At 33.2% G+C, this 23,885-nt stretch overlaps 4 protein-coding genes across 5 annotated transcripts; 1 reads left to right on the forward strand and 3 right to left on the reverse strand.

The window, feature by feature from the left end:
* Window positions 1-4,285: 4,285 nt before the first annotated feature.
* Window positions 4,286-12,972, reverse strand: LOC103494597 (membrane-associated 30 kDa protein, chloroplastic). Its single transcript, XM_051087361.1, has 12 exons — window positions 12,665-12,972; window positions 11,984-12,105; window positions 11,792-11,902; window positions 10,735-10,799; window positions 10,464-10,545; window positions 8,738-8,812; window positions 8,279-8,349; window positions 8,108-8,190; window positions 7,003-7,067; window positions 5,426-5,500; window positions 4,569-4,681; window positions 4,286-4,483 (listed from the first exon to the last, which is right to left on the reverse strand). The coding sequence occupies exons 1-11, from the start codon at window positions 12,801-12,803 to the stop codon at window positions 4,571-4,573; spliced, it is 999 nt and encodes a 332-aa protein (XP_050943318.1). The 5' UTR covers window positions 12,804-12,972; the 3' UTR covers window positions 4,286-4,483; window positions 4,569-4,570.
* Window positions 12,973-13,802: 830 nt separating this feature from the next.
* LOC103494598 (DNA-directed RNA polymerases II and V subunit 8A-like) lies at window positions 13,803-17,053 on the reverse strand. The gene is made up of 5 exons (XM_008455854.3): window positions 16,908-17,053; window positions 15,787-15,899; window positions 15,312-15,469; window positions 14,454-14,545; window positions 13,803-14,317 (listed from the first exon to the last, which is right to left on the reverse strand). The coding sequence occupies exons 2-5, from the start codon at window positions 15,857-15,859 to the stop codon at window positions 14,206-14,208; spliced, it is 435 nt and encodes a 144-aa protein (XP_008454076.1). The 5' UTR covers window positions 15,860-15,899; window positions 16,908-17,053; the 3' UTR covers window positions 13,803-14,205.
* A 1,348-nt stretch (window positions 17,054-18,401) lies between these two features.
* On the forward strand, window positions 18,402-22,610 carry LOC103494599 (peptidyl-prolyl cis-trans isomerase FKBP16-3, chloroplastic). 2 transcript variants are annotated; one of them, XM_008455855.3, is made up of 7 exons: window positions 18,402-18,568; window positions 20,193-20,461; window positions 21,169-21,252; window positions 21,525-21,574; window positions 21,708-21,756; window positions 21,837-21,911; window positions 22,281-22,610. In XM_008455855.3, exons 1-7 carry the CDS (start codon window positions 18,532-18,534, stop codon window positions 22,395-22,397), a joined length of 681 nt encoding a protein of 226 aa, XP_008454077.1. In that variant the 5' UTR covers window positions 18,402-18,531; the 3' UTR covers window positions 22,398-22,610. The 2 variants fall into 2 exon arrangements, with proteins under 2 accessions (XP_008454077.1, XP_008454078.1); XM_008455856.3 differs by having other exon boundaries at window positions 18,414-18,568; window positions 20,199-20,461.
* Window positions 22,611-23,189: 579 nt separating this feature from the next.
* On the reverse strand, window positions 23,190-23,838 carry LOC103494601 (uncharacterized). Its single transcript, XM_008455858.3, has one exon. It carries the CDS (start codon window positions 23,836-23,838, stop codon window positions 23,329-23,331), a length of 510 nt encoding a protein of 169 aa, XP_008454080.1. The 3' UTR covers window positions 23,190-23,328.
* Between the last annotated feature and the right edge of the window lie 47 nt (window positions 23,839-23,885).

Raw genomic sequence — 23,885 nt, forward strand, 5'->3', positions numbered from 1 at the left:
ATCTCTAAGTGATTGACGCTCGCGAAGTCTCCGGGCACCACTCTGGCGGCGTCCACGGCGGCGCTGTTGCTGAGCAACGCCAAAGCGACAAAGAGAACGATTGAAAGGACAACCAATTTTCCGTAATTCATTTTAGAAGTCTATGGGTTGGAGTGGAATCTGGAACGAAGGTAATGTGTTCGACGATGCGTCTGGGAGAAATTGCGGTTAAGAGAAGCAAAGGGTGGAACAAAAAGAAGTTGTTTGATGATATGACTGAGAAAAAATGAAGTGTAAAGAACTAAACAGTGAAATGAACAGAAGGTGTTTGAGGATGTGTCTGAGAGAAGTTAAGGGTGAAATGAAGAGAAGGTGTTTGATGAAATGGCTAAGAGGGGTTGAAGCTTAATTTATAGGTAAAATGCAAATGGGTTGGTGTTTGAATGGGTGTTGTTGAGAAGTAGAGAAGTAGAGAGAGTAGGTTACGTGTTGAAAAAGGAATTTTGAATTTTACTTGGTCTTGTTCTTGCTATTTCGCTTGGAGTTGAGACTGTAATTGCTTGATGCTGAGGCTGTTGGTTTGACTGTTGGCTATTTCCAGGTACTTTCTTCTTCTTGCTTGATGAACCAAATATTGTTATAGAAACGCCCCATAGTGTTGAATCTTCATCTTGTTTGTGTGTGAATCAATGGGTATTGTATTGTACTGCTGTGTTTGTTGGGTGACTTTGGTAGATTTGTCAAACAAAAAGGAGATTTGGATTTGAAATTTTGAAACTTTATATTATCATGACATCTGTATCTTTTGTAAGCCTTTTTCTTTGTTGGCTATGGTCAAATACCGAATTCAGTGTCGGTACTTCATAAATTTCATTCTTTCTATTTTTAATAAATCTATTGCCTAGTAGTCGATGGTTGATTATGCTTAATAGCTTTTTAATTATTAATCTAACTTATAGAAGCCTAATAGTCAAAATGAGCACAGTTGAATATTTATACCGTCGACTTTGAAAGTCAAAAGGTTATATTTCTCCATTGAGTAAACTTTTCTTTTCTTATCGTTTGGTGTGAGATCGAACCATGTTTGTTGTTCATGTCAAACACTATCTCGATTTTTAAAAATAATTGTGATTTTTTTCTTCCAAACATATGGAGGGAGAGAATCGAACTTGAACTTCACATGAGTGGAGAATCTATTTCTCGACCAAATCACCATCGAATCGATCAACATATGTGTCGATTGGTCAACCTAGATATATTTCATATTTTTTTGGGATGTTAGTTGGGGTTCTTGATCAACCCAACCTCTCTAAGCGACTATGAATTTATCTCTTCATTCATTTTAACTTGACTCCACCCGATCGAGGTGGGATAAAGCAGTTGGTCGGAGTCAATATTTCTATCATTAACTTACTATATTTCATTAACTAAATACACAAACTTCCGGTTGAATTCTTGAAAATTAAAAAGAATACTTAATTTTTTACTCCCATGAGTTATTAGAGCTAAAATAATAATTAGAATAACTTTTAAAAAACTCACTTATCAAAATGAGATTTAAAATCAAAATTTTATTCTACTTCTTTCTGAAAGAAAGGTTTTAAGATGTGAAATTTTGAATTGACTTATGGTGGTAGCTGCTGACTATACAAAAATGGAAGAAGAAGAAAATTGAAAGTAGAAATAAACAATTTGGAGATACGACGTGTTCGACAAGAATAAAATTGTAAATTTCTTTTAGTACAAACATTAGCAAAATGATCTCTCTTAATTTTAGACCAATAATATGGTATTAAATTTCCATCTAGTTATCAACATTTTTATTGATTTCTTTTTGTATGTTATACTTTTTACATTGACATTTTTATTATATTATTAAGAAAATCATGAAATATAAAAAATAAGCAACCAAATTTTATTAGTGTGATCGGATATAAATAGTTGACATTTTAATTTATTTTAAAATGAAATATATTTTCTTATTATTCGAAATATATGTTTGTAATTACTTTTTTTATAAATCGAAACCTCGATGGTTCCATGACACTAATATTCTATGTATTGTCAATGAGAGTTTATGCTATAAATTTATCACTAATCTAAGCTCTCGTGAATTATAAAAATTTTCAATGTTCGTACGTATTTGAATTCTAAAATTCCTCTAATTTTTAGTTGTTTATATTTCAATTCATTTTAAATTACTTTAAAATTGACACTAATTCTTTTTAATTAAGGAGGAAATATAAGAAGATAAAAAGTTCATCAAATTTAAAGAGAATACAACTACCAATGGTGTCGGATTCAGAATTTCATCTAAGGATTCTTAGATGCAAGTTCATATAAAGTCATAATATTGCCAAATGATCTAACAACTAACATAACGAACAATGATATATTTAAAATTTCATGTTAAATCCACAGCTTTACATAAAGTTAGAATTTTGATAGCGCCATAGTTAAAATTGTTTCATATAGTTCCTAATCTCTAAAAATTATATACTATATCACTAAAATCTCGATTCATGTATCTAATATGTCAATTTTCTTTATTGGAAGATTATCGTCTAATACAGCCATTAATAAGTGTGAAAAAAAAAGCTCTTGCAAAACATATAATTATATTAAAATAATCCCTAAACTTGATTAATTATATTAAAATAATCCCTAAACTTTTTTAAATAAATCAATTTAAACTCTTAATCAAAGTTTCTTTAATAATCATCCCAACCGAGCATTTATTTCAAATCGTCCATTTTATAAAATTGATTTTTGAAAAACCTACAAGCCTTGGATGATTTTAAGAGGTTAAAAACCAAAATCGATTAACTTATAAAAGTTTTAAAATTTAATTGACTCAAATCATGAGTTTGAACGAAATTTACATGAAGATGTAAAATGATACACTAAAATAATTTAAATGAATACTATTAATAGTTTAGAGTCTTAATTTAGTATGATTATTACAGTTTAAAAAGATATAAATTGATACTTTCATATATGATCAAACCTTAAAATTCTTTGTAGAGGATTTCAAATTTATGTCTTTGACTTCTTCATTTTTCCCCTTAGTCTTGAATCTTTAAAACCATAGTATAAACAATCTTATGCATTTAGGGACTACTGTTTATTGGGTCTAAAATTTGAATATTTGAATTGACTGACTTCTGTCCTTTCTTATTTTAATTTCCAATTCTTAAAAGAGTATATAATAGTAACAGTAATCATAAATGAACTATGCAAAAACCAAACAGAGAGTTTGACCATAGAATTGGTTGCTTTTGCAACAACCCAATTACACGAGTTTGACTGAAAAAATTGTTATTTTTTAAATTTTAGAAAAATATGTTATTATTATCATTATAAACTTTCTATATTCCTTGAAATTTTCTGGGTAAACATGGACCATGGTTTAATATATAGGAATATAAATTTGTAAGTCAAGGTCAAACAGCTTATAACTCAATTTGTAATATCAACTGTAAGTAAATTAAGTTTGGGTCAATTTATAATATCAAGTTTGGGTCAATAAATTACTTTGAAACTTATTTGAAACGATAAAACTATAATAGACGTCTATAAGTAATATTTTGGGATATTTTTTAGTAATTTTATCATTTAATTAAAATAGTTTAGTCCATAGACATTTTAATAAATAATTTAGAGTATAGATCGGATGATTTTTTTTTTTTTTTTTTTTTTGCACTTTGGTCCTATTTAATTTGTCTTTATGATTTTAATTGTTCAAATTTAGTCTCCTTATTTTCATTAAATCTTAACTATATTCCTTCAAAATTAAATGTTGTCAAATTTGATTCAATAGCAATAGTTTTATGATGATTAATTATTGAAAATATGTGAATAGTTTCATAATGGTAGACATGATGAAACTATCATTGCTGTTGAATCAAATTTGACAATATTTAACTTCGAAGGATTATAGTTGAGATTTATCGAAAACATATGTCATAATATTAAGATCTAATGAAAATAAGGCAACTAAGTTTGAACAATTAAAATCATAAAGACAAATGAAATAGAACCAAAGTGCAAAAAGAATGGTTTTTTAAAACTTAGTCTACTCTTAATAATGAGAAAAAAATAAAGAAAAGAAGAAAAAAAAAAAGCTTACCTTGAGGAAGACACTGAAATTGTAAATAAATTTTGAAAATGTTAAATATTATTAAGATTAACTTGTTGAAGAAGAGGAAAAGAGTCCTTAAACACAAAATTTAATTATATATGATGCAAAAGATCCCAACCAGTTTTTTGCAAACTACAGAAAGTCGGTGGGAAAACAGCAAATAGATAGCCGGAAAAAAAATGATCTATGTTCAAGAAGTTGTGTATTTTAACTTACAAACAACATTTGATCCTCACAGATTCATCAATATATATGACCTAAACAGATTTTGCAATACAAGTTATTGCACTCACTCCAAAAATTACTCTCTTTCAAGTTGGTGTTTAGCTATACAATTGTTGATCTGTTTGGATACATTTCTTCCTGTACAATGTAATTCTAATATGGAATGATGTCAGTTGCTAAGAATGAAAATTTGGATATCAAAGATTCTAATGATTAGGCATACCCCTACAATTCTCTTGCTCTTTGCCTCAGTTCATTGAGTTCCGACTCAATCTCAGCATCACGAACCGGAAATGCGCTGCCAGAAACTGTTCTTCCTGGGGGAAGTTCTCCTTTCTGCAGAGAGAGAGAGAGAGAGGATCCCATTTTTAGATTCAAATACTAAAAGAATGTTGTATGAGGATGCCAACAAAGAGGATACGGAATCTTTTTCATCCTCAAGTTCTAGATGTTTGGAAAATTGAAAAATAAAAGGGAACGCTAAAATATTTGAATCAAAAGGTCCATCACTCAAAGATTAAAAGAGCAAAAAGAGTATGAACGTGCAGATCGAGGAGCTCTGAAATTCACACATGTTGATTATAAATAGAGTATAAATCAAACAATGGGAGATTCGAGAGCTAGACCTCATGAAACTGGGTGGCTATAGTAGTGGATATTTTATGTCTATTCGGTATTCATTTCTTATCGAAAAAGAAAGAGAACTCTGTTGGTCTTAACCCATAGGAAAGGGTTCTTTTTAAGCAATGTTTAAGGAATGAGAACTCTCTTTAGTTCACCTCCCTCCTAGACTAGGTACGAAATATTAATTACTATCAATTACATGAATGTTAGGAGCCAACAAGCCAACTCTACCATTTCATTTGGTGAACTTAGCCAACGATGCAACTTAATAATAGGAAGTTTGATCTATCTGAAGCCACGATTGGATATTACAAAATAAATTGTGAAGAATAGGATATGCCAAACCTAGCTTCATAAATTCATAGTAGTTCCCACTGTCAAGTGTAAAGTGCTTAACAAAGAATAAGATCATTAAAAAAAACAAAAAAAAAAACATGATTTTAACCTATGATTTACCTTTGAGCTTCCAGATAACTCTTTCTTCAAGTTTGCTAGCTCATCATCAACGGATGAGCCTTCCAACAGAGCAAACTACAACATTGAAAATAGGTCAGAGCCAAAATAAAATAGAATCTACTTTAACATAGACATCAAATGATGCAATATAGGAAAAGAAGGCAAAATCCTGAAAGATGTAACATGTTCTTTGTTTTTGGAACTTGATGTAAAATGTTAAACCATACGGTATAACTATTAATCGCGAATTCTAGAGAAAATCCTATCTTCACTAATGATAGGAAGCAGGAAGAATAATAATTGATATATCTCAGTTAACATCAAATATACAAGATAAAAATGCAGCCACATGAAACCTGTCGCAGATACAGTCAATATTACAACAGTTATCAATATATACACCGAATGCTATTTGTTATTATCAAAAGAAAAAAAGAGTGGAAAAAATCCAACTTTCATTCAGGGAAATAAAAAGAAAAAACGCAAAGAAAGGCCAAAAAGATAGACCCAACCAAACACAGGGAAGCATACCTCAAAACATCTACAAAAATCGTACATTGAAACATTTCCAAAAATGATCCCAGTTTTTTGTTAGGAAAATAAAGTTGCAAGATAAAATTAACCTGAGCAAGAGAGGCATTGATAGAACTGCATCCAATATATCAGTCCTCCCCAGAACGATCCTTTCTAAGGAACACTATCCTATTCCTTTCCAAGGAAGAAAACAGCAAGGGAATCGGCCTCACAAGAAATGGATCTAAAACAGCTTCCTCCGGTGTCTCACGTATACTCAGGATGCTTTGGGACAAGGAGTTGATTATTATAGTCCTAGGTTATTAACGTTAGGTTATAATAGTTTGTGATAGGGGAGTAGATTATTTTAATTTGGGTTGTAATAGTATGAGTTTGAACTGTAAACTGCTTTAGTTTGAGAAGGAAATAGTAAACGCTGCAGCAAAGAATACAAAAATTGATGAACGTAAAATAGTAAAAACAGTACTTAATAGAAAATAATGCAGCAAATTGGGGTCTTGAAATAGTATTGATTGTAGCTAATTGGAGACTACAAAATAGTATTTGTAGTCTTAGATTAGTCCTTACCCAAACACCCCCTCAATTCTACACATAGGGTAGACTGAAACCTGCAAGAACGACTACAACCACTGATGGAAAAGGGGCGTGGCCACTAGAAATGACTCAAGTCCTCAGATTCATCTACAAAAGTGTTTCTGCCAACTAGGACCAACAACCGATTTATAATTTCCTTCCATTCTTCCATCAATTCTCTTGTGGTTTACAGGAGCAAAGATGTTATTTTGGAGTCATTCTTTACAATATACTTAACCAAAGAAGTAATTTTTTTAATACAACGAGAGATGGTGGATCAAACCTCCGACCTCTAGAGAGGAACTTAACTAAAGATGTAACTAAAGTTTGGGAAGGAACCAAATCAAGAAACTTGCCCCCTCTTAAAAATCTTTAAGAGAAATGGCACCTGTATTTTCTGTTTTTAAGCTCAATAGTCCAGCAATAAAATTAAGCACAAAATAAATTTGGAGGAAAAACAAAACTTTTACCTTTCCTTCAAGATCATCAGTTGTTAACTGTCCAAGAGCTTCTGCTTGAGACTCCATTGCCAAAACTACAAAGATTTTGAGGAACGTAAGCAAAATATGAAAGCAGGGGCATTGCAAATCCATAACATATACACAAGAGTCTCGGTAAGAAAACTTGTCTAAATAAAGTAATATTAGTTTAAAAAATCTTTTGTTAGAAAGAACAAGCAGTGATAAGAAAACCGAAGCAAAGATTTGACTCAGTAGTGAGCAATAACCACCACATCAGTGATCAGATACGTAAGAGAAACAGACTGAAATGTTCATGTGAAGGGAGCTTGGAATCAAGAAAAGGATGGGGACCTGCTTGTGCTTGGCCACCCAGCCAAACAAAGAGCTAATATCACGATGAAGAGTGTAGTGAAGTTAGAGGTCAAGGAGTCACATGTCGTATAAAATAACGTGGAGATAAGAGTTCTTAGTGTAAATATTTGATCACAAGGGCACTTCTAAAAAATATCAGAATAACATATGGTTAATGAAATTGCAATCCAACTAGGCTTTTGAACATCGTTGTCCAAGTCCTACAAAAGAAAACGGGAAACAATTTCCAAGTTTTCCAACAAAGAGACAGTTCATAAAGTGAAATTTGAAGGCTAACATGGAATGAATAGAGAGGAAAAGGCTAAAGTGAAAGTAGTGAGGATGCCGTGAAGGAAAAAATGATAGACTTTCACATCTTATATTGTAAAAAAAAAAGGAAATTAAAATTTTCATTGAAATAATAAAAAGACACTAAGGCTCAAAATACAACAAAACAAGCACAACTAGAACACTACAACAAAATTAGGCAGGAAAAGTCAAAGCATTCAAATCTAAACATACAACTTGATAGAAAATTCTACAAAATAATTTTGTATCTTATATTTTGATGGAGAAGATAGAAAATGAAAAGAACCAAATATCAGTAAAGAATATAACTTTTAGCTTCCACAAAACAAACTTCATCTCCATGTAAATAAATCAATGATTTGATCAAAAGAAAAGTAAAATCTTAACAAAAAGTGACTTGGCTTCAGACGTGACTACCAAACCTAAGTTTGACTTCAAAATTTTGTTTCCTTACCTTTCTCTTCCATCTTCTCAAAAGCAGAGAGAGCACTACTTGTGTTAACATTCCCCAACATTTCGCTCACTTTGGTTGCGGTCCTAAAGCCAAGGAAAGGTGCTATGAGCATCAATATGTGAAGAGACTCATGAAAAAAGTATTTTAACAATCTACAATAAAAGCACAAACTTCGCAGACTGAGCACGCGCTTTCAGTGTGTCTTTCTTTGACCTCGCCTCTTGTATTTTGCTCTCTAAAAGCTACACAGAAAAGTTCCCATGGTAAAAAAAATATGATTTGGGCCAATTATCCTTGTTTAAAAAGCTTAAAGTCAGAATCATACTAATGTTCAAACATGTATTACATGACAGCTTGTTTCTACCTGTTTCTAATTCTAACCATATTTGCAACCTATAAAGATATACTACGAAAGTACTAGGGACCTGCATTATCTCAACAAAAAGAAGAATACTACATTTTCTTAACGTTTATTGATTACATCAATTAAAACAAAAATGGATCTCCTCATTGGTTCACACTAACGACTTATACATATGTTCACACTGCCTACAAGAGAAATACAAGAAAATCTTGGCTATATTATTTTTTTAATAGTATATAATTTTAAAATGCAATAGAACATCATACCCGTGTATTAGAAACAAGATTTTCCACAACACTCTTTTGTTGATCAAGTTGAGCTTTCAAAGCATTTGCATTATCCTGCCAGTAGAAGAAAGTGATCATCAAGCACAATAAATCATTAATCTTTCCATGCATAATTAACTTTCAAGTTCAAAAAAATTTCTAATAACATACCTCTAGGAGAGAAAATAACATGAAAATAGTCCCATGTCACACAAAAAATTTTAAAAGGAATTTTCAATTTGGAAAATACCTTATTGAAAATAGATTTTTTTTTTAATGAAAACGCCAATATTCATTCATAAATTCTCGTTTAACTTTAGAGTATGACATCACATAAATACAGAGGGAGGATTCAAATCGACCACCTCTCACAAAAAATAGAGATATCTTAACAATTATTTATTCATCCATATCAAATGTTAACATATCTCTATTTTCTATAAGATAAACTACGAAAGTAATATGGATCTGTTTCTAGTTCTTTAAGATGTTTAGCTCCCAAAGCTTAGAGAAGAAAAGGGAGCATTCGAGATTTGTGCAGAAACCAAATGCTTTTGTGCAATAAATTACAAGTGAAGGCAAGGCACCAGAAAGGATCAATGAACCAAACACAGACGATCCCTATGCTCAAAGACAATAATGACTCCATTAATAGCACGGAGAAGAGAGGTTAACATGAACTCAGGGTTACAAGAGGCAAAATGAAACTAAAAATAACGAGGAAGAACTACCCATTAGAAAGGATCAATGAACCAAACACAAACGATCCCTGTGCTCAAGGAAAATAATGACTCCGCCGATAGCAGGGAGAAGGCAGGTTAATATGAACTCGCAGTTACAAGGGGCCAAATGAAACTAAAAGATAAAGAGGAAGAGCTACCCATTGGAAAGGAAATCAGAAGGTTCTAGGCCAGTAATAAATAATATAACTTCGGGCATGGAGACTAGAGACTAGAAAGTATTCTCATGAATTGGATTACTCCTTCCTCTAGAACTCCCCACCCACGTTTTAAATACCAGTACTGCAGTACCATTGGCATTCACCTGCATTCCTCAAGGAAGATTAACAGAGGACTGTGAGGAGGTGAGGAGTGAGGAGTGTGAAGCATAAACTCGTACATCTAAAAGTTTGATCGATAGAAAAAAGAAATACATTTTCAGTATAGAGACATCGGACAATTTAGACAATTTGGAAAGAAAGAAACAATCGTATTTTCAAGAAAAAGAAAGGTCATACGACGCAATATGGGAACTTGCTATCTACCTAGCCATGACTTGATGTAAATGTACTTCTTTTAATGCATTTGATCTTACTTCTCTTATAACCAATCGGAGAAATCTATTGTAACTCCTTTGGTCTTGGGCTTTTGCCCCCTATGTACTTTCATACATCAATGAAAGATATTTCTTATATAAAAAAGTGTAGAGACCACAAATCTATCAATTTATGATAGTGTGACCAACTCTTGAGGTAAGTTTAAAGGACGAGACAATTATACACATAGGTCATTTCTTATGGTATGGCCAAATCCTCATAGGACCTATGTGCTACAATTCAAAGCTCAAGCATGTTAAGGATGTGCTAGAAGATGAAAAAATTAAATGTAAATATCATGTTGAATGAACTCTTCACGTGAAAATAACTTTGGCAAAAGTTCCAAAACAAATGTTTATCATGAAATATACAAATCAAACTTGTCACAGAAACTGTTCTGTTCTAACTTACAGCATATGATTTGCGCCTCTTTAAAGCTTCCCGAGCAAGATCATCATCTCCTTTTTGGAGAGCTAATTGTGCCTTGCGGTACCTATATAAAAATTTAAAACGAAAGGTGTATGCCTATCAATCTACTAAGATTTGGAAAAGAAACAATTTTATTGATGAATGAAATAAATAGAATTAATAGACTTCCAACCACCAAAAGGTGTATTATAATGAAAGATCTCCAATTGAAAACACTCTACGAAGAAAATGGAAAATAGTTATAAAGTTGTACCAATCATCAGCAGCTTGCTGTGCAGATTTATACTTGTTTTCCAAGCGCTTTTGAGAAGCTAGCACCTTCAATAAAAATTATCAGTTTTACAGATGAAAAATGGAAAATCAACATAAGGCATTGTATTTTGTTGTGTTGCGGTCTGTCCATTGCCAAATGTCGAGTTCCACAGATCCCACAAAGTACACATACCCAACTCACATCCAGAATGAAGAGCCAAGGAGGGCCCATCGTTTTTCTTTATAGGTATATGTTCTTTAAGTTTTGTTTTTTAATTATCTCTGTAATGTTTTGTTCCTTGTATCCTTTTGTATCTCAAAGCATTATTATCTTTTTATTTACTTAATGAAAAGTCTTGTATCCTTTCCTTAAAAGGAAAAGAAATGTATATTCACTCGGTGTTTAAAAAGCTACCGTGGTCGCAAGGTGCAAGTCTGGTGACTCGCCCTCAAAAAGCGTGGCTCATAAAAAGTGTGCCTCAAGTGCCCGCCTTTTGTAAAACCCCAAGGCTCAAAGCCCTCAGCCTTGAGGCTTTTTCATTATTTTTAAAAAATAGTAATAATTAGGGGTTTTCCTTCAATATTAACTAAACGAGTCAAATTTACTAAGCCTAAATACATATTGTGTTTAAGGATTTATTTTTCATATTTCAACTTTAATATGCTTTCTCTTCTCTTTGTAGTACTTTTATATATAGCGTGCCACAAAAAAAGAAAAAGGTGCATTTTTTGTGCCTTGCACTTAACCCTTGGATGACCATTGCGCTTGATTGCGCCTTGGGCTTTGAAAACATTGTATTTGCTTCCCCTCTGGTATAATGTTCTTTTGTTTCATAGAGATTAAGTGGTTAACACCTCACTATTTGGCATCCTTGTGTCATATTTCCTAATAACATGAAACTTCCAACTTCTAATTTTCCATTGCTTATCTGAACCTTGAATAAATTATAAAAGAAAGTTTAAAGGGGAGAAACAGCACTACTGGCTCAGAATTAAAGGACAATACTAAAGGTAGAGCAGGCAGGGGGAAAATGATGAATACACGGTTCAGAAACTACCTGTGCTGTGGCTTGACGCATCTTTGTCAGATCATCATTCATTTCAAGCACTGTCTGCTCCAGGATTTTCTCAGGATCCTCAAAGGAACTAACAAGTGCATTTGCATACGACTACCCATGAGAAAGCAAATGTCATGGTTATCCACAAAGTTCGTGAAGTTCTAAACCAAGGGATTAAACAATTCAAGTTACCTTTACAAGCCTTGCAACACGGTCAAAAAGGTTCATGCGAGCACCAAGAGCACCTCCACGTCTAGAGCCATGAGACCGATCTAAATGTAAGGACTTCATCCGTGTAATTTGTAGAGTGTTCCCTGCAGGAAAAATTAATATTTCCAGTTAAAGAGTAATTAAGATTTAGGATAAAATCCATTTTGGTCTCCAGAATTCGATTTGATCGCTGGGTTTTCAAAACTAACCCATACTAATCCAACAAAGTAAACATAAATTTTAGAATCTAACAGGCATTTCCACCAAATAATACAAATTAGAAACTAACAAAAGAAAATTAGGCAGGCAGTAAGAACAAGTCCAATCTCTAAAAGCAGCTTCAAATGATAAGGAAAAACCAGAAGCGTAATTACAACAGATCTAACACAAATTCCAAATACCCAAATTGCAGAACAACCAGCTAACGGTTAGACCACAACACAATGCTATAACGTACAAAGCTTAAAACCCACTTTTCTCAGACACCCAGATGCCCAATAATCATTACACAAACACTCTTAAACTCAAAGAACACACGATCAAAACAAACTATACACATAGGGTGATTCGATACAAATTTCTTACTCACTTCAGACCAAGCAAACGGGAAACAAAAATAAAAAAACGAAAAGCGGTAAGCAAACAGAGAGGTAAAACCAATACCTCCGCCATTAAGGAAGGAGGTTCTTAAGAGCTTTGAGGCGACACAGAGGGTAGTGGGCTTGGAAGAAGAGGGTTGAAATGAAGACGAAGGAGTTGAAGCTAAAGCTAAACCGGTAAAAACATGGGTTTGGGCAGCCATGAGTGATCAAAACCCCAAGCAAAGATGGTGGATGTTGCAAAAAGGAATTGAGAAATTGTGTTTGAGTTTGAGATAGATTGAAGATAACAGAGGATCACTTGTGCTCCAGCGTAATCGTTCCTTCTTCGGTTTTTAGCTTTTCGGTCCAATAAAGCGACCGCCTCTTCGCTGAACCGGAAATGTGATGTCTCGTTCCTCGTTCGTCCGACTTAGTTCTTTTTTTGGGGTTTTCAAAGAAATAAAATTAAAAACAGGGAGGAAGATGAAGTTTTTTTTCTAAAAAAAGAAAAATCGTACAAATTTCTATAATGTTTATCGTTAAAATTTTATTGTTTACACTAACTTTGTGAGTCGAACAACTCTATTAATTCAAATGTTCGAATTTAATCGATATAATTTTATATAAATAATTAAATTTTATATAAATTCTTCTAGATGAGGACTGTACCACACTATGTAAATTAAATTTTAACTTTTTTCAAATCATATTAGTGCTCGTTTTTTGTTTTTTAAAATTTTCCTAAGTTAAAAGTCATAATTTATGCAATTTTTGTGGTTACTAACTGCTAAAGATGGATGAATGTACTACCATCAGTCACAACATTGTTCACCCATAAACACATTTGCATAGGTTCTTCCTTAGATGCACTTTAAGTTCTTTCTTTACTAAAAAAATTAATACAACTCAATATTATGATGAAGTTGTAATGAATAGGTACTAAAGTATTTAAAAAACACATTTGATCCTTCATTTTTCTTGTCAAACGTATATATTATATAGAGAGACATTTATAATGTATGTATGTGATGGTGAAAAAGTTATAATTGTTCTCGTTATTACAAACTTAGGGTCTATATTACTTGGGAGATTCATGTGCATATTATAGTTACATCCATAATTAACTAAACTTTTTTATCATTACTTAATATATATAAAGAAAATATATTTTCCATCCACAAAAATGACAGCTAGAGACTACAACCAACCAAACAAATCTGTTTAATAGCAACTTTGAGGTGAGAAGTTCAAATCTCATACCCTCTTAAATATCTGTCATTTATTAAATCTTTCATTAGCCAGTCTCCACCCTCCCAAACTGCAAAGAAATCAAGCTTGCCAAAACCGTTCAGGTACGGCCGCACAACACTACAAACTATACAAACTACCATGCTCAAACTCCGTTTTCGAGAACTTGAAAGGTTCTGCTACTATTCATGACATTATAGGCAAGATATCAATTTAGTTCAGAAGATAAGATCATTGCCCAATCTTTAATCAGATACAGATAGAAATTTGATTCTAACAATACATATTACTAAACATTCACAGATTTGATAGCGATATGCAATGCCCAGAGCTTTTGTAGCAAATCATTAGAGTTCAAATCAAATGAAAGTCGCTTCACACCTTCCTGATGAGAAGAAATAGCCTCTGGTCAAGTTCAAACTTGCTGCAATGTGAGGGATCTCCCTTCAGCATCATCAAAAGTCCACCAAAAGAAGCATCTATTTCACTAGATTCAGATCAAATATAATTTTTTTAGATAATACTTCTAATAGAATATATATGTCAAGCTCTCGATTCTCTAATGCTCATAAGTAAAATTAAAGTGTCACATCAAAATTGTTTCGAGAAGTTATAGCACATACGCTTTTCCACCATGGCCAGAACTTTCTGAAATTCTGAACAGCTTCCCTTGCATGACATATTCATATCTGTCTGCAAGCGACTTCCGATTGCCCTGTTATGCAGCCTAACGATTGTTAAGTAGACATATTCAAGTGTAGAGAATGCTCAAGACCAAATCAGTGTTTGAACAGAAGAAAGAACAAATATAGTTGTCAGAAAACAATGAAGACCTGTCTTGACATATGCAATAACTATGGAAAGCATATATTTCTGAGCAGATTGAAAGTTTCTTGTTACCTATTAATATTCAAAGTGATATGTCAAAACTAGTAGTTTATGACAAAATGGCCTAATAAGATCCCATTTGGTAACCATTGGTTTTTGTTTCTTCAGATTAAGCTTACTTCCTCTCAATTTCTTCCAATGGTTTCTATTTTTCTTAAGAATTGAAGTCTTAATCAAATCCTAAAAAGTAAAACAAGTTTTTTAAAACTACATTTTTTAGTTCTCAAATTTAGGCTTGGTTTTAACGTAGATAACAAATTTTTTAGAGGACAAAGGGATGTTTATAACATTTTCAAAAACAAAAAAACAATAACTCGGACTCCATTTGGTAACCATTCCGTTTTTTGCTTTTAGGTTTTAAAATTAAACTTTTCCTCTCAATTTCTTAGTTTTTAAAAACTACTTTTCTATGTTTTCAAAATTTGGCTTCGCTTTTAAACCACTTGTAAAATGTAGATAACACAGCAAGAAATTTAGATGTGGAATTGAAACAGGGCTAAATCCTTCAATCTACCAGGACATCATTTTCAAACCAATACCACCACATTAAGTTCAGTGTACAACAGATTAAAATCAATGGAAGAACAAGTTACCTGAAGAAAATATCCAGTGTCAGGGGTTCCATCAAGATTCAGAGTTGGAGCTAGTGCCATCGAGAACTTCTCGCCTTCTTTCAGTGGGTATATCTCTGAATTTACATCTAGATGCATGAACATGTCAAACTTCTCGCTCTTTGCCTCTATTCGAGTAACTGTTGGACAGATTGTGAAAACATAAACGTCATCTGCCTAAATATGTTGAAAAAATATTTTGAAACATATTTTACATAGAGTTATAATACAAAATTTGTAATATTCCAGATGATATCCTAACTGATTGAAAGGAAACCTCTTAAGGAATGGATAAGATTTAAAGCCTCGAAGTACATCTCCAACCGCCATCAGAAAGTTAAAGAATGGCACAATGATTTTACAGATATATAACAACCAAACTGCCGTAGTCTGCTAACAAGCTTTCCAGGAAATATTGTATAAGTGAAATGAAAGTGACTACTATACAAAAATGTACCTTTATCAAACTTTTTACCATCAGGGTTTAATCGCTCGATCTTAAAAATATCGTCAAATAGAAGCTCAACCATCCTTCAACAGCAGTTTTATTGTCCAAAAGTTAGTGCTAACCTGTAAATTAACAGGGCAATAATAGAAATTAACCAGCAGTGCTAGAAAATGTATGACCATCAGATAACAGAACCAGATTAGCCAAAAAAACGGCATTATTGACTGGATGCATTGGGTTTCAAAGCACAAGATTGGAAAATAAGAACTTTGTTAAACATTCGGTGTAAATGGGGAGGCAACCCACTGAGTTTTTAAATGAAAATAACCACTTTCAGCGAGGAAAAAATGAAAGAATATACGGCCGTACAAAAAACCAAGTCCACAAAAGGCAGGTACCCTTTACAAGAAGGGGTTCGAACTATGCAAAATCATTCCTATAGAACAATTACAAAAAAGTCTTTGAAGTTGAAACCCAAAGAGAAACATGAAAATGAACAAGGGACCAAAGCTCCCTAGGGTCCCTCTCCACAACTCTAAAATCCTACCGTTCCTCTCATCCTACAAGACTCATAACATTGCACACACGCCGGCAAGCCAAAGAAACCGGCTTTTCTCCCAAAAGGCGGATTGAGGAAGGACTCCTCGATCATAGCATTGACATCTCTGTGACAAGCACTCAGCATAACTGAGTTACTGCCAGGTTGGAGATTCACATCAAATAGAGAAATGGAGTGAAAAGACATTTGTTGTAGTCAAGCAGTGGATGAAGATCAACTCGACTAGTGCATTTGGAGATACACAATGCCTTGTTGATAAACATACTTAAACCTAAACTCATCCATGGAATTAGAGGCAGCCAAAAACTTGGGGTGCTAACATAAAAAAAACCATAAGAATCCAATCTCCAACTTCAACAACCATTATATTATCGTTTTCATTCCATCAGCGACATTGTTTTGTATTGAAAGAAGAAAAAAAAATCAACAACCAGATTACAAAGCCACTCTAAAACCCGATAAAAGCAAAAACCAATGAAGCACAAACAAATATCATAAGATAAGCTACGTGTGTGATATATATGTATATATAGAGAGAGAGAGTGGACAAAAACAGAGGGTTGAAACTGACCGACGGCGTCAAGGAGCGGCGAGGGGTTAGGGCAAACGTAGGGACTTCGTGGAAGAAATGGGGGGCGTGACTCGTTCACTGAAAAGGAAGTTCACCGTGACTCGGTGAGTACGAGGCAATGACTCACGCTTAGGAAAATAAATTTAATTTAATTAGGGTTTTCTAAAAATAATAAGGAAAATAAATTATTTAAGATTCATAGAAGAAAAACCACTACAAACAAAAAAATCATTACACTTAGATTAAATGAGATAATATTACATTTTTTAAAATTAGGAATATGTTAGATTGGATTGTAAAAATGTGTTTATATCAATAAAAAATTTAGCAAATTAAAATTCATGATAATGGTTATTTTCAACTAGACATTACGTAAAGTTAATAGTACTTTTGTAAAATTACGCTGCAACCATCATTAGAAACTTATGAGATGAACTATAGGTAAACAACCACATTAGACATAATAAAATTAAGATGCATTTGCAATTTAGCTACACTATAACAAAATTATAATTTTTAGAACCCAAATAATGTAAGAAGCATAACATATGAGAAGTCCACAATGCAACTAATTAAATTTGGTGCGAGCTCCTAACCTTATTATAACTCACATTAGCCATGTATTGCCTTTCATGAAACTTGTGACATCACACGAATGCTACATAACAATAATAAAGGTTAAGCATAATAAAACAACTAATAAACACTTAATTGGGGAATGACTATGATTGTTTGTAGTGTTGTTCGATAAAATACAAGGCCGATCTTACAAGCAAGTACAAAATTACAAATTACAATAAAAATATAACAATGAACCCAATTTTTAAGTTAAAAAATTATTATTAAAACGAAGTAAAAAATTTATAATATAGATAATAGTCTTCGCTCATATATTAATGACTATTTTTTTTAACTATTTTGTATGTAAGGATATTATTGCAATATTTGAAATTTTAGAGGTATTATTGAAAAAATATTTAAAATGGGTTTTTTTCAAGAAAATTATTGTTAATGACGGAACTACTTCAAATATTTACATAATATAATAAAATTTCATATTACAATAATACCCATGAATGATATGATATAAAATTTTGCTATATGATACAAATATTTTGATTATTTTTTGCTATATTTAAAAATGTTCATATTTTCTGTAGCTTATCGAAAGTTTGAAGAAATAAAATAATTAGAGGGATTGAAATGAAATTCAAACAAAAATAATATAAAATATTGATGTAAATTTTTATAAATATAACAAACTACTAAAATATTTACTTAACAAATCTCATTTAGTCATTTTTTAAACATTCTACCGTTCCGTATTTCTTCTCCCGTTGTTATTTTTTCTATTATATTTTCTTCTTTCCCTCTTATTTTTTTTCCACAGCTATTTCTTTGTTTGAGTGTAACCAAATCTAAATTGCAACCAAATCTATGATCGGAGTCTTTTATGTTTTTGAAATTATATAAAGCTTAAATATTTTGCTGCCTTATATTTTTCAAAAGATACCAATTTTATTGAAGCCAAACGAAGATGCCAACTCGGCATCTATTTAAACCAAAGGCTCCAGATTTCGTTATCCGTTTCCCAACGGTACCAACACCTTGATCTCAAACTTCCATGGCGTCTTCACCCTCCTCAACGTTGCTCCCGCTCGGTAACGCTTCCTCTTCATTTCAATTCTTCATCTCTACAATCTCTACTGTCACTTCAATCACATTCGTACTCCTGTTCCATCGCTTGATTCACTGATTTAATCCACTGATTTTTTGACTCATTTCTTTATGTTCTGTTTTGGGTAAGAATCGTTAAATGTAGGCTCTTGATATTTTAGCCTTTGTTTAGAATTTAGAATTTGGGTTTTATTTCTTGTCGATATTCTTATTTATGTTATTTTTGAACTGTTAATTGACCCGACCAATGTTTCGAAGATATTGAAACTTTCTAATGTTTGAAAAATGCTGAATAAAAATGTCTTTTTTACTTGGTGAGTCGGGAGGTAAAAAGTTGTTATGTTATCTGAAGACAATGTGGGCATTACATGTATGTATTCTTTATGAGTTTAGCAAGCCAAATAAAACTGACATGTTAGGTTGTACTTGTAAAATTGAATCGCATAATATTTGGAGCAATGGAGAATAACAATAAGAAGCAGCTTTAACTTTATTTCAAAGCGTCAAAATGACTGGATTAATCTTGAATTGAATGTACTATGGTTTTTTAATAACTTGTATTTTTTGCCTCTTTCAACTTGGCTCCAGTTTCTTCTATGTACTCAACTTGGGAAAATTCCTAGTGGTTATGACACTCCTTTTCCCTAAGATTGGATAAAGCCATATATCTGTGATTCTGTACATTATCGGAGTATTTACCATTTGTTCATATTCCTATGCCAGTGAGACTTTAGGTTGTGTGAGAAACAACTCAATCGTCTTATTAACAACTGCTTAATGAACATTGAACGATCTGGTCATGTCAACAATAAAATTTAGATTCAACATTCTGCAAAGATTTAGAAATGTAGATGTCATGGTTTATTTCTTCAGAAGTTATAATGTATCCAGCACTCTTCTGTTCCTGATAGAACCAGATTTTTATACCAACCAACTAGATATGGTGTTAACTTAGCATACCAAATTGGCCTTCAATTGTAACTTCTCAGTGTAGATATCCATATTTCGAGTCTTTACCTTTCATCCGAGGAAAATATTACATTCCACAGACCAAAACTTTTACAAAAACTTATCTCCATCTGCGACACGAGGTTATGGAAACTGCTGAAATTGGGTCACCAGATTTGGTTTCCTTCTTCTTACTATGAAGCCAACAGCAATTCTCATCCATTTTGGAACTGTGGATCGTGGAAAACGGTATATTGCTTGAAAGGACAACAATTTAAAAACTCCAAATTGATTTTTTTTGTATGTTTGTACTTGGATCTGCATCTTCTTTTCTTCAACTGAAGATCATCAAAACTTTCATCTTTTCACATCTTTGGAAGTTGGCTGCAAAGGGTGTGTTATGTAAAGATACGTCAGATACACTTAGAAGAGTGAAGGACTTGTTTTTTATTTCTTGAATTATTACTGGGAAAGTTGCAAATTGTTTCAGAATGTGGACTATACACTATAATTTAATGTTCGGTGAAGTGTATATGCACATACAATTTAATGTTCGGTGAAGTGTATATGCCCAACTTATAGTTTCGATTTGTACTTGAACATTTTAATCTTATACTTTGAGATGCACCTCTTTGATACTCATCTTGTTGTTCAAGTCAGGTTCAGCTTCTGGAATACACCAAGGAATTTCCAGTGATAAAATACGATCTCTTGTCGTGCGCTGCATGAATGCCAATATCAGTGCGAAAGAATGGAGGATGAAAGAGTACGCTAAGGAATTCAATTTGACTGGAAGAAGAGAGATGATTGGTTTAATTTGTGGAATGTCAAGTCTCGTTATAGATGCTCTAGATGCCAAGGCAGCTGGTTTGCCTCCAGAGGACAAGCCAAGATTATGTGACGATGCCTGCGAGAAAGAACTTGAAAATGTATGGTGAGGTTACATGTCCTTTCATTGAATTGGATTGTATATTGAAGTTAGCGAGTTTTTACCTGGCGTCTTCTTTTCTCTTCCTAAATCTCTCTCCTATTCTTTCCCTAATTCCTGTTTTATCTTGATACTTTAAGTTCTTTGACCCAACACCATTCTTAGTTAAAAAAGAATTCTTTGATTTGCTCTGCATCTCTTAGTTATTTTATTTATTTTCTTTGATGCTTAAAAGATGATTCTTGGAGGGGATATAGTGTTAGAGTTTGACATATTTAAATATTCCTTTGAATTTTAGTGAACAACTTTGGCATTTCTATTAATTCATTAAAACATTTAAGGTAATTTTTATTGTTTAAATAAACCGCTTTGGTCGTTTCTAGTGGTCAAATAAGGGAAAATGTAATGATAAAGGACATACAAAAAAAAAGTTCAAATCATGACAACTACCTATCCAAAATTTAATATTCTACGAATATTTTTAACAACTAAACATAGAAAAGTTTTGTGCCGTTGTCTTGTGAAATTGATTGAAAGTGCACAATTTGGTTTAGATATTCACCAATGTTAGAAAAGGATATATTGCTCAAAACTGCATCAGACTTCAATTTCTTAAACTTCAGGGTGCAACTTGTATATTTAAGACTAATTTTCTCATTTGCAGATCCACCTAAACAATGACTTTTGGAATTCTTATTGTTGATGAAGGTTCCTATGGTCACGACTGAGTCTGGTTTGCAGTACAAGGACATCAAAGTTGGTGGGGGTCCCAGTCCTCCTATTGGATTTCAGGTCTATTTTTGTTTTTGTTTCTGAATAATTTGTATTACCCCCATTCCCAACCTCCCACAAAGGGAGGCGAAAAAGTAAAGGGAAAGAAAGAAAAGGGAAGCCAGGGGAAATCTCTGACTCCCAAGTTTTGTTTGGAATGAAAGAAGTAATACATGAATATTAGAAGAAAAACATTTATCTAAATTGCAATTAATTTGTGAGTAAAAAGTAAAAATAGTTCCGGAATTTTGGTTTTACCTCAACTTCTAACAGTTGAGATGATTTACTCACAGGTAGCTGCAAATTATGTTGCAATGGTTCCATCTGGACAAATCTTTGACAGGTTAAGCCCAACCCAATGCGTTTTGTGGAACTATTGATCATTTTCCACTGTTTTAAGGCGTCCTCTAAAATATATGATATGAGGAAGCCATCAATTGTACATGAAATATTAATCTGTCTTCCATTTTAAATAGTTCACTTGAGAAGAATCAGCTTTATATCTTTCGAGTTGGATCTGGTCAAGTAAGTGCTTCAAATGCTTTCGATTCCCTTGAGTTTGTGAGTTTCTTAGTTTTTATTTTTTAAATATTCGAATTAAACAGGTAATCAAAGGTCTTGATGAAGGGATTTTAAGCATGAAAGTCGGAGGAAAGCGTCGACTTTACATTCCCGGACCTGTAAGATGTGTTTTCTCTGTTCTAGTTTCAACCTTTTTACATCCTAAAACATCTCAACCTAGTAAAACTATCTGCAACCGCAAGAGTTTAGAATTGCAGTCATTTAAAGTTACTTTGGCTGTTTGGAATAATGTCTAGAGATTGGTACTCAAGAAATATAGGAGCAGAAATATATTTGCAATATGGGGGCAGAAGGAGACAATCAAGTGGCAAAGGAAATCAGACAATTGTTCAAAAGAAAGTGGCATATGCAAATTGCCAAATCTCATGTTTTCATCATCACATTATTTCTAAGTGCTGATCACAATAACCAAATCTCATGTTTTCATCATCACATTATAATTCTTCTTCATGTTTGTTTTCCTATAGTTGGCATTCCCAAAAGGGCTCACATCAGCTCCAGGAAGGCCAAGGGTGGCTCCAAATAGCCCTGTGGTATTTGATGTCAGTCTTGAATACATACCTGGCCTTGAAGATGAGGAGTGAGTAGCTATACAATAATCTCTTTTAAACTCTTCATTCCTTTTCTTTGGTTTTGCACAGAAAACCAAAGGAAAAGCAAACTAGAAATTTGTATATGATGAGGAAACACTTGCTGCTATGCTTCAATTTTCCCCTGCCTTGTTGTGAGTAGAATTTGGTGGGGAAATATTTAGACCAATTGGGTTTATATATATCTTTCTTCACTTTGATTTAGAACTCTCTTCCTACGAATCACCATTTCTATGATTTCAAAAATGGAAATTCAATTTTCAATCTCATAATATTTTCTCCAATAAGCGTTAAAAAAAGAACTTTTGACCTAAAAAGAACTTTTGATCTCAAAGTTGATAGCATGAACACTATTTCATTGAACTATACTCCTTTTCCCTTAATCTCGTGAGCTATATACAGAAAAATAGTTCTTACATCCAAATCTTTTCACTTTTATGATAAAATCCTTAAACTGAAATATGTAACTGAAACCTTTGTAGACTTCGTATTTTCAAATGTTTACATGTAGTCCATTACCATTAGTCTAGGGTGAACTTTTGGTTAAACATTCCAATTCTTCTACATGTCTTCCCTTCGAAAACATACTTAGATTGGCTTTTTAGTAGAGACATGCTCATGCTAACTAGGTAATCTAATTTGAACTTACTTCAAGAACATACATATACTTATTTCATCAATTTTATTAAATTAAAATGGTAACTAATTTAAGAAATTCAAATAATTTAAGTACAATATTTTTGAAATCATTAATCAAACTTAACCAAATTTAAAAATATATACAAATTGACAAATAAGTGCTGGAATTCGTATATTTGTAAAAAAGTGGAGCGGATCATCGATTGCTAAAAGAGTCATCCGTACAAAAGTCTCTTCTATTGAGTGATAAACCAAAATGAACCAAAATAGAAACGATCTCACGTTACTATCCCGATAAGCTGAGATATATCGAAGTGGCAACGCCGAGCGCGTACACTGCAACCACAGCTCCAACCACATCCTTTCCAGACCGAGTCACGGCGCCGATTCCGGCGATTCCGGCAATTCCCATCGGAACTCGAACCATCACTTTCTTTCCCACGTTCTTCACCACAGCCTCTGCGAATAGTTCAATCGCCCAACGCTGAAACCGGATCAGTCCTAGTGTTTCGCCTTCACAATCCGAGTCATCGCGATTGACGGCTCGTAGTGCTGAGTCCACTTGGAGACGAGTCGGGGGAGAGGGAAGCCAGTTGGTGATTAGTGGATGCGGCTGGACGACGGTGAGGAGGTGGTGAAGGTGGTCGGCGGCGGTGCAGAGTTGATAGGGGAAAACGCCGTTGTATGCGTGCTGTGTTAGGGCAAGGCAGTGGGAGAAGGTTGAATTGCAGGCTGAGTCAAATTCGGGCGAGTTGGTAAGTGAGTTTCTGACTCGTTTTGAAGCTGATAGTCCCATTATCTTTCTTCCTCGCCTCCCTCTCGCTCTCGCTCTCTCCTTCCCTC

Source organism: Cucumis melo, chromosome 7 (assembly GCF_025177605.1).
Source record: "Cucumis melo cultivar AY chromosome 7, USDA_Cmelo_AY_1.0, whole genome shotgun sequence".
NCBI classification, from domain to species: domain Eukaryota; kingdom Viridiplantae; phylum Streptophyta; class Magnoliopsida; order Cucurbitales; family Cucurbitaceae; genus Cucumis; species Cucumis melo.

Excerpts from the sequence above, each read along its gene's own strand:
- LOC103494597 (XM_051087361.1), bottom strand. The coding sequence starts at position 12,803 with ATGGCTGCCCAAACCCATGTTTTTACCGGTTTAGCTTTAGCTTCAACT. Across the intron at positions 11,903-11,983 it reads GTGTTGCAAGGCTTGTAAAG|TCGTATGCAAATGCACTTGT; the intron begins GTAACTTGAATT and ends TCTCATGGGTAG. Across the intron at positions 10,546-10,734 it reads CAGCAAGCTGCTGATGATTG|GTACCGCAAGGCACAATTAG; the intron begins GTACAACTTTAT and ends ATTTTTATATAG.
- LOC103494598 (XM_008455854.3), bottom strand. The coding sequence starts at position 15,859 with ATGGTTGAGCTTCTATTTGACGATATTTTTAAGATCGAGCGATTAAAC. Across the intron at positions 15,470-15,786 it reads TGGTAAAAAGTTTGATAAAG|TTACTCGAATAGAGGCAAAG; the intron begins GTACATTTTTGT and ends TCTGTCCAACAG. Across the intron at positions 14,318-14,453 it reads TCTGGCCATGGTGGAAAAGC|TGAAATAGATGCTTCTTTTG; the intron begins GTATGTGCTATA and ends ATCTGAATCTAG.
- LOC103494599 (XM_008455855.3), top strand. The coding sequence starts at position 18,532 with ATGGCGTCTTCACCCTCCTCAACGTTGCTCCCGCTCG. Across the intron at positions 21,253-21,524 it reads GTCCTCCTATTGGATTTCAG|GTAGCTGCAAATTATGTTGC; the intron begins GTCTATTTTTGT and ends ATTTACTCACAG. Across the intron at positions 21,912-22,280 it reads GACTTTACATTCCCGGACCT|TTGGCATTCCCAAAAGGGCT; the intron begins GTAAGATGTGTT and ends GTTTTCCTATAG.
- LOC103494601 (XM_008455858.3), bottom strand. The coding sequence starts at position 23,838 with ATGGGACTATCAGCTTCAAAACGAGTCAGAAACTCACTTACCAACTCG.